We start from the raw sequence: 9,672 nt of genomic DNA, 5'->3' as shown, positions 1-9,672 counted from the left end.
GGGGTTTCACCATGTTGACCAGGATGGTCTCGATCTCTTGACCTCGTGATCCACCCGCCGCGGCCTCCCAAAGTGCTGGGATTACAGGCGTGAGCCACCGCGCCCGGCCAACTATTTAGTGTTTTACTGAAGAATCCCACTGTCTAAAGCTGTGATGGTTCCTCCTCACCTGTAAATCATCAATCTAATGTTGCCCTATAAATATGCTAATGAAGGAGAGCTTTGTGCCTTGTAGGAGGAGAGTCAGGGAACTTGGCCTTTTTACTCGCTTCACTTTGCCCATTTTATTTCCCCTTTCTAAGGCTTGATTATTTATTATTTGATTAGATTATTTCTAAAGTTCATTTCTCCACGAAGATTTCTATAGTTCTGTTATCATTGTGTCCCCCAAAAGCCAATTTTACGTGCTGGAAATGAAGCCACTGCATGCGTAGCATGACTTATGAAACTCTGAGAAGGCCATTCAGCCCCAGATCCCTCTACCACACCTGAAATTCTACCATTAAATAGTTATTCCTTGTGGTAGGATAGTACCTCTCAGATATGACACCATTTAAAATCCAATATGTTTAGAAGGGTGAACCCATAAAACTAGTATGTGAGACAACATAGTATCATGGCTAGAGGCAAGCTCTGAGGTCAGACAACCTTTCACGCCCTGGATCTGCCACTCACTAGCTGTATGAGCTAGGCAATTAATTTATCTTTCCATGCCTTGGTCTCCTCATCTGTAAAATGAGGATAATACTACTCTTCTCAAGGGTTTTTGTGAGGTTTCAATGAAATATGTAAAGTGATTAGATGAACATTATTCTGCTTTGTAAGCTTTAGCAATTATCTTCATTTGCATAAATTTGCATGTTGTATTGATGCATATTGTATTGAAAGCTGATATCACGTCACAGAGAAATTGGAGTTTTGGTTGGGAAACTGGAAGGATACACTTTGAACACAAGAGGCGCTTTTAAGGGACAGTCTGCCTGAGTGAGGTGTCACAGCTGGTGGCGTAAAGTCACTGACTGCCTGTGGGTGGATAGGGAAGCATGTACAAGAGAGGGTAAGGGAGATGGGACTGCTTCGAGTCCTAATCGGCATGCTCAGTAACTGATAGAATTTATCAGCTAGGGCAATGAACCAGTAATGTGATGTATGCCTCACTTACAAATTAACTTTGAATTCAGTACTTGCTTAACTTTCTCTGTGTCTCATAATTCCATGCATTCTCATGTTCAGATAATGCTAGGTCTCTGAGCCACTGCACTTGAAGAGCTATGGGGAAATGTAGAGTGTTTTACCTTGCTCAATGCCCCTTCATCTTTTCTTTAGATTACATGAAGCAGATGACATTTGAAGCCCAAGCCTTTTTAGAAGCTGTGCAATTCTTCCGACAGGAGAAGGGTCACTATGGCTCCTGGGAAATGATCACTGGGGATGAAATCCAGGTAACATGGGGCTCAACATTTTGGATTCTGCCTATGTTTGGGTGTTTGGGTGGTAGGAAGTCACGGTCATTTTATTAAACAATCCAACAAAAAAGTTGCAAGTATGGAAGATGTGGTTCCAAAGGCCATCTCTCTCATGTCTGGAAGCATTGGTCAGCAAACTACTGGGCACCCACCACCAAGACCACCAGACTGGGCATGACATAGAGCAGCCAAAAACATGAACTACAATGGAAAGAGCTGCCTCCACTGTTTTCTATGAAAAGAATTACTCTTTCAAATGACCTTGTGCTTCCACACCAGAATCAAGTGTGAGTAGCAAGGAATAGTGCAAAGTGTATGACAGGGCTTTAGTTAGGGTCATGAAGCTTGAACTTAAGTCATGCCAACTTACTTAACCTCTTTTAGTCTCAGATTGCTCCCCTGGAAAAAAATAAGAATAATAATGTTTACCTTGCAGCGTTGTGACAAGTGAGATGCAGTTGGAGAAGTATTTGGCACGCAGCTGTCTTTATTGAATTATGTGTAAATGAAGTAATGAAAAAAATTCAAAGCATTAGACAGTTTTCTATATGTTTCATTTACCTTTTCTAGTTTTCTGTCCCTGTGGTACATTATAACTTCTCATGACCCTGATTAGATGCCAGTCATGGCCTAAGCACTTCGGTGGGCTTAATCCCAGGGACAGTATTATAAATCTCCAAAGGAAACTATGCTTTATGATGTGATCCCAGCCTCCATGATGATGTCAGTCACATGGCTGCTTCAGCCAAGAAGAGGAGGCTGGATATGGGCAGATTTACATAAAGTAACATGATATTTAAGAATGCTGTCTTTTGGGCTGGGCGTGGTGGCTCATGCCTGTAACTCTAGCACTTTGGGAGGCCAAGGCGGTTAGATCACTTGAGGTTGGGAGCTCAAGACTAGCCTGACCAACATGGAGAAACCCCATCTCTACTAAAAAAAAAAACAAAATTAGCCGGCTGTGGGGGCGCATGCCTATAATCCCAGCTACTTGGGAGGCTGAGGCAGAAGAACTGCTTAAACCCGGGAGGCAGAGATTGCGCTGAGCCGAGATCATGCCATTGCACAGGGCAATAAGAGCGAAACTCTATCTCAAAAAAGAATATTATCTTTTTTATTTTTTATTTTTTCCACATCTCCCATGGTACCTTTTTTGGGAGCCAGTGGAATTTATTATTGTAGAACAATATTTGGAGTATGCCAAATGGTGCCTTGCCTCTGTGTGGCCATTAAACATCTAATGCTGAAAACCCATGAGGGAGCTCTTCTTTATAGTTTCACCATGTGAGAACATGTGTTTACCATTAGAATCTTCTCTTTCGTTTTTTTCTTTTTGGCAGATTCTAAACTCATTTATTTCCCAACCTGAGACTTACTTCTTCCAGAATTTTTAACAAGTCTTGATTTCTGATATTTTGGGGAAGTTCCCTCATAAATCTGAGAGAACTAAATAGTTACTGTACTTATACCATAAAGGAAAACAAAAAGTGTCAAAAGGGGCGGCTGAAGCACCTGACACCAGCTGGCCTGCCATGTAAGCCAACACAGTTAATAGACTAGTAGTCAAATGCGTGTTTGTGATACTTGACAACATTCAAAACCTAATGCTGTTTGTCTTGCCAGTCTGATGAGATGAGTAGGGCAGTTATTATTATTTCAATTTTGTAAATGAGAAAACAGAGGGAAGCATATAACAGCAAAGTGACTTGCCCAGTTTCATTCATTCAACTACTATTTTTTTTGAGACTGAGTCTTGCTGGGCTGGAGGGCAATGACGCAATCTTGGCTCACTGCAACTTCTGCCTCCCAGGTTCAAGCAATTCTCCTACATCAGCCTCTCAAGTAGCTGGATTACAGGTGCATGCCACCATGCCCAGCTAATTTTTAGAGGCGGAGTTTCATCATGTTGGCCAGGCTGGTCTCAAACTCTTGACCTCAGGTGATCCGCCCACCTCGGCCTCCCAAAGTGCTGGGATTACAGGCATGAGCCACCATGCCCAACCTCAACTACTATTTACTGAGCACTGACCCTATGCCAGGCACTGTGCTGGGGGCTAGTGATCCAGAGATTGACAAGACCAGAATGGTCCTGGCCCTGTGGAGCTGATAGTTTCAGGGTTATATGCCAAGTGGACAAATGGCAAAGGAAATGATGGCTTCTGCTTCTGACACAGTGAAAGACCAACACCAACCATGGGAATATACTAAGTTACACATTTATTTATCAATAACTCCCTGAGTTCAGCCATGCCTTTTTGCTTCGTTTTTTTCTTTCACTTGAAAACTTATGTGAACTCACATTCCTCCATGATGCCATTGGAAATAGGTATTTAATAAGTCCTTTCTGGGAGTTGAGTTTGAGTTTGTTGTGTTTTCTTTTGCTTACTTTCTGCTTTTGGCTTTAGGCTGATTATGTGCTAAATGGTATAAGTTGGAAGAGAGAGAAAGTACTCATCCCTTGCCATCGTGGTGAGGCAGGACACACATAGAAAGCATGCAGAAGACAAGGCACATATGTGTGTGGGGTATATGTATGTGTGTCTCTATATAGATGGAGATTGTAAAGCATTCGTGCAAGTGGTCATAGTAAGCTCCTAATTTTGCCGTATAAAACATTTTAAGTGGGAAAGCAAAACAAAACAAAAAAAGCAGAAAAGAGATAAAAAAAATCACTGGAGTTATCAAGTGTGCCAGTAAGAAGTTTCACAGGGGCTGCCTGTGGTGGCTCATACCTATAATCTCAGCACTTTGGAAGGCCAAGGTGGGAAGACTGCTTGAATCCAACAGTTCGAGATTAGCCTGGACAACATAGCGAGATCCGATCTCTTCAAAAAGTTTTGTAAAAATTAGCTGGGCATGGTGGTATGTGCACGTAGTCTCAGCTACTTGGGAAACCAAGACACCAAGACAGTAAGATCATTTGAGCCCAGGAGTTCAAGGATGTAGTGAGCTGTGATTGTGCCAGCACACTGGGAAACAGTGAGGCCTTGTCTCAAAGAAAAACCAAAAAAACAAAAAAAGTGGTTTTGCTCCTCCCAGAATTTAAGTATTTTGGCAAAATAACAGACTCATAAAATGTGAGTGCTGGAGAGGCATTTCAGGATTATTTGTCCAGCACCCTCTAGGTGAGAGAAAGAACATTCAGAGCAGTCAGCTGAAGTCACAAAGCTAGTCTGTTACAGAAATGCATTTAAACCAGCTTGGAGAAGCTGTTAAAAGAAAATGGCTTCCAAAGTTTCCTGTGTGGGGCCAGGTAAGGATTAAGGTTCCCCACAGACTCTAAGACATGGATCATAACAGTAAAGCAGTGTCTACCCTAGGACTCCTAGAAAAAAGAAGCTGGGGGCCTGAAGAAGCCACCAAGTGGTTAAAGAAAACGGCGTGACATATGGTATAGCATAACCAAATTGGAGAAAATGACATCTTTTGTGTAAAGCCTTGGGTTTATTTGCATTTTTTCTTCCTGTCTGCTAAGACCTTTATCATAATCCTGCCCTGAACCCCTCTACCCTAGGGGACCTGCATTCAGACTTCCAGCCTTGTTCCATTACCTTTGTAGTAATGACTCACACAGCACGTGTAGAAGGCCCTCGTGGCGATGGTTATTTTAGGCAAGTTTCCAGGCAAAGCAACTGACTCAGAATAACTTACCTGTCAGTCTGTTAAGGTGAAAATATTTGTATGTCAGTAAAAACATCAACATATTTTCTACTTGTCAATGTAAATACATCAAATGAGATCATGAGGGAAAGGGCTTTGCAACTGTAAAATATCTCTAGCTATGTGGTATATTTATTATTTGCTTTTAAAATACCCAGATGGGCTAGAGAACAGCTCATAATTCCCACACAACAGTTTTAAGACCAAAAAAAAAAAAATTAAAAAAACTACCCACATATTTTAGGCCTTGTCCATATGCTCCAGAGTTGTCTTTTGCTGAAAGATCTTGAATGTGACCCCTTTGGAGTGGATTCTTTCACCCATGGCCACTCAGTAACACAGGGGGCTTGGGCCAGCAGCCTGGTGAGACCTTGGGGCCTGCCTCAGGAAGGAGGGTGGTCTCTCTGGATGTAATGCCTTCCTCATAGCTCAGCATCTGAAAGGAAGCACTGTGGTGTGGCCTTTAAGAGGTGATCCTGGGTTTGTTGGTTTTGATCAACCTAGTGACATGCTTAGTTTCTTATAGGAGTGATAGAATTTTTAAATCTCTAAGTCCTACCAGTTAAGTCTGCAAACACTCCCCTAGCCACCACCCCCCATTAAAAAAAAGAAAACTAAAATGATATTCTTAGGTTGCTTATGTTAAAATTCAGTGGATACTATTCTGAGGGTAGGAAGTTAGGGAATTCCTTCATTATTATGATTTATTAGATTAGTTATTTTCTCTAAAAAAGCCCAAAGGCTTCAAACTCTGCTTGTGGAGGCAGACCCTGGTAGAGAATGGGGCTCTGGGGAGGTGAGAGGCAACACTTTGTCAGGGCAGGGTCAGCTGAAGGTTGGAGGGTGAAGATGGTGGTTGGGATGAGACACACTTGAGCTTCAGCACCCAGAGGCTCTGCTGCCCTATGGCTATTCCCTGAGCCCCACTCCCCAGCTGTATTAATTCGTTTTCATGCTGCTGAAAAAGACATACCCGAGACTGGGTAATGTATAAAGAAAAAGAGGCTTAATGGACTGACAGTTCCAAGTTGCTGTTAAGGCCTCACAATCATGGCAGAAGGGGAAAGGCATGTCTTACATAGCAGCAGACAAAAGAGAATGAGAGCCAAGTGAAAAAAAAAAAACCCTTTAAAATCATCAGCTCCAGTGAGACTTATTCACTACCATGAGAACAGTATGGGGGAAACTGCCCCATGATTCAATTATCTCCCACCAGGTCCCTCCCACAACACATGGGAATTATAGGAGCTACAATTCAAGATGAGATTTAGATGGGGACAGAGCCAAACCATATCAGCCCCCTACTTGGAACCCGCTCCCACCCCTTCTTTTTGTTCCCAGACATATTTCCTTTAATTCCCTAAGTTGTAAAATAGAACCAAATTTCTTGGAACATTGTGTGGGAAAGACTAAAGAAACTCTAAGCCCACCCAAATGGAACATTATTTTTCTTTGGCCTTTATATATAACATTTTTATATTTTCAAACCAGTTTCACACTTAAGCTAAAATTCTAACCAATCTCTGCAAAAGGATGAATTGGGACAATTCTTATGACCCTTGGGTTTCATAGTGTCAACCCACTGATTTTAAATTCTGGCATTGGTCTCGGTTCCTCTTGGCTCACTCTTCCCATACCACACTTTGGGCAGATGTGTTCCAAACCAGAACTTATCCCATCAAGCAGGGTCAGCTGGTGGACTATTAATTACAGCTGGTGGACTATTAATTACCCACTGAATCTATTAGGTTTGTGCAAAAGTAATTGCAGTTTTTGCCATTGCTTTCAATAATTGTTGGACCTGCTAATTTCCATGGAGTTTTGCACGTTAGGTTCCTCTTAAATTCCACAGAAAATAGTGATTCATCTCTCGACTGCCCCCAGAGAATGGTGAAGAAAGGTCAAAAACATCTCCACTAGTGAATTACCAGGGCTATTGGAAATCCTGTCCCCACCATAACCTTTGTCACACCAGGCAAATCCACATGTCAGATGACAGGAGCCCCACTTGCTGCGCTGAGCTGAGCACCTTCTCTCCCAGAAACCCGCAGGCACAGTGAGCTGGATGGCTCATCAGCCTCTACCCTGAGTGTTTCTGTTTGGTTCAGCAAAAGCGTTACACCCTGCTGTGACAGAGCCCTGATTACAGGCAAGATCGAGTGAGCTCATGAGCAGTTCCACTAGCATGAGGCTGACCAGTTGACCTCAGAGCAAATCTTCCTTAATTCCCAAAGCATAATTTGAATTTTTATGAACAGTGAAAGGAGATCAGTTATTTTGGACAAATATTATTTCAAACTCATAGAACAGATGCTTCAAGTGATTCTCTGCTTTTCTGCCTGCTTCGTTTCTTAAAACTATGCTTGCCCCGTTTGTAAATCTTAGTGTGCAGACTATGATTGCAAGCTGAGCTATGGGCCTCAAAAGATTCATGGTGAAAGTGAATCTGAACAGCAAAGCTGCTGCAATTCAGGGACAGGGGTAAAGAAGGAGAGGCCAGAAGCATTAGTGGATATGTAGAATACTGCTCAGATTCACAAGAAATAGTTTAATTTATCCAAGCAAAATTTTAGGAGCAATGTGGGAACACATTTTTTAAAAACACCTGAAAATTTTAGACACTCCCTCCCATTTTTTTTTTAGTTTTTCCTTTTTTTTATTTGTTTCAGTCTCCATTAATTATCTCACACCCCTCCCATAAATGTTTCAAATTTTTGATTGTTCCAAAATATTTATTATTCGCTTCTTTTTCCTTTTTTCAACTGTATCCAGCCTTATAAAACATGCTTTTTTTAAAATTGTACTTTACGTTCTGGGTTACATGTGCAGATCTTGCAGGATTGCTGTGTATGTACACACGTGCCATGGTGATTTGCTGTCTCCATCCCCCTGTCAAAAGATGCTTTTTATAAGCAATCATAGTATATTAGGCAGGACATGAGCAATCACTAGTAGTATACAACAACTTCCAAACTCTCTTTTTCAATGAACCAACATCAGAAAGCTGTATAAAACCCAGTGAAATAATTTGCTTAGACTCTTGATTGCAGCGAGGGTTGACATTTCACAGGTAGCATGTTGTTTAACAACTTTTCATGAGCCAATCTTGACTTTCAGGACATGAAATGAAAATGGCAGAATCATCAGTCTGGAAATCCACAGTCTAAAAAAGGAACTGCTGTTCTTTTGAGAGATGTCCTCTCAATAGGGGTGACTGGAAGGTCCAGATGACCCCCTGACTGCTAACTAATTTTAGGTGTCAGGTCCCAACAGGTCTCTGGGTTTAAGGAAGTTAAGACCATACTAAAGGCAGAGAGGGAGAAGAGGAAATAAAAAAGAATTTTTGTTTTTCCACACCATAAGGTGTTTCTGCCAAGGTAATGTGTGTCAATGTCAGGGAATCCCCTTCTGAGAGCCAAGAGGAAGTTTCTCAAAACTGGAAAGAAAGGTGTTTCCCCACATCAGTCCAGCTTCGGACACATTCTATTAGTGACATATGCCCCCTCCACCAAAAACAATGAAATATTCTGTGTGATAATAACATAGCTTTAAGAAAAGTAAGACAACATTCTGCATTTTTATAAAAGTCCATTTTAAAAAACAGTATTTCAAATTGTGCAGTCACCAGAAGTACACAGTTGCCAGAAATGCACACACTTCCTCTGGTGTCTACAGCACCGACAGCTTTCTGTGCCTGGTCTGTTCTGGCATCTTCATTTTCTGCGGGATTATTTCCCTCCATGCCAGCGCCAGCCTTTCCCTTTTTTCCTTTTGTGTACCTTCTCTTCCTTCTTTGCAGGGGCCTTTTGAGGCTTAGGTTCTGGCTTTGGAAGAGCAGGTCTAGCAGACAACCTTGCAGATCTTCTTTGTTGTTTACCCTTCAGTGTGGCTGTATCTCCTGGAGCATCCCCTCAGCCTTTCTCCAGTGCTGGATGAAGGCGCTGCATGGTGGGATACAGTGGTACATGGGGTCTGGTTGGTCCAGACATTATTCTCACTTCTTCAGACTGCTCCTCCCTTCTTTTCCTAAACATTAAAAAGGATGATGATAGGACCCAGGGGACAGTAGGGACTAAGAGCATGAAGATACTTCGATACCTTGATCATGAAGGGGGTTAGGGGGAATGACAGGGAACACAGACCAAGACTCGAGCCACCAAACCAAGCCTAGCATTCACTTCACGATTTTACTAATGATGTGTTTATTCCTTATTGGAATCTTCCATTTTACTCTACCCTCTAAGTTCTTCTAGTTTATGTAGGAATCCCCTCAGGATGATAGTAAAAATATTAAGGGAAAAATAGTAGAGAAAGTTTATGGAATATAGTTCCAAACCCTTTTGGAAGGGTTTTTAAAAATAGTTTCAGTAGTATTTTCGGCTGCAGGTAGCCTAAATCCCCTTTACATTTAGTTAATAAGTAAGGCAAATAGCTAGAGTATGTAGGGGAGTTTACCTAATTAACTTGTTTACTCATGTGGTCTTGAAACTAAACTTACAGCTGGATGGCCCTCTTGTGGGGAGGTTAACCAAGGATATTATCAATT

At 41.8% G+C, this 9,672-nt stretch overlaps 1 protein-coding gene across 1 annotated transcript in view; it reads left to right on the top strand.

Moving 5' to 3' along the window:
• Positions 1-9,672, top strand: part of NIBAN1 (niban apoptosis regulator 1) — a 159,066-nt gene that overhangs the window by 125,675 nt on the left and 23,719 nt on the right. Inside the window, exon 6 of the mRNA XM_017524403.2 lies at positions 1,327-1,442. Coding sequence (XP_017379892.1) covers positions 1,327-1,442 — 116 coding nt within the window. The remainder of the gene's footprint in view (positions 1-1,326; positions 1,443-9,672) is intronic.

The sequence above is a fragment of the Cebus imitator genome, unplaced genomic scaffold (assembly GCF_001604975.1).
Source record: "Cebus imitator isolate Cc_AM_T3 unplaced genomic scaffold, Cebus_imitator-1.0 Scaffold33, whole genome shotgun sequence".
NCBI lineage: Eukaryota > Metazoa > Chordata > Mammalia > Primates > Cebidae > Cebus > Cebus imitator.
The sequence above is the reverse complement of the archived record's forward strand: the minus strand, read 5'-3'. Positions and strand labels throughout refer to the sequence as shown.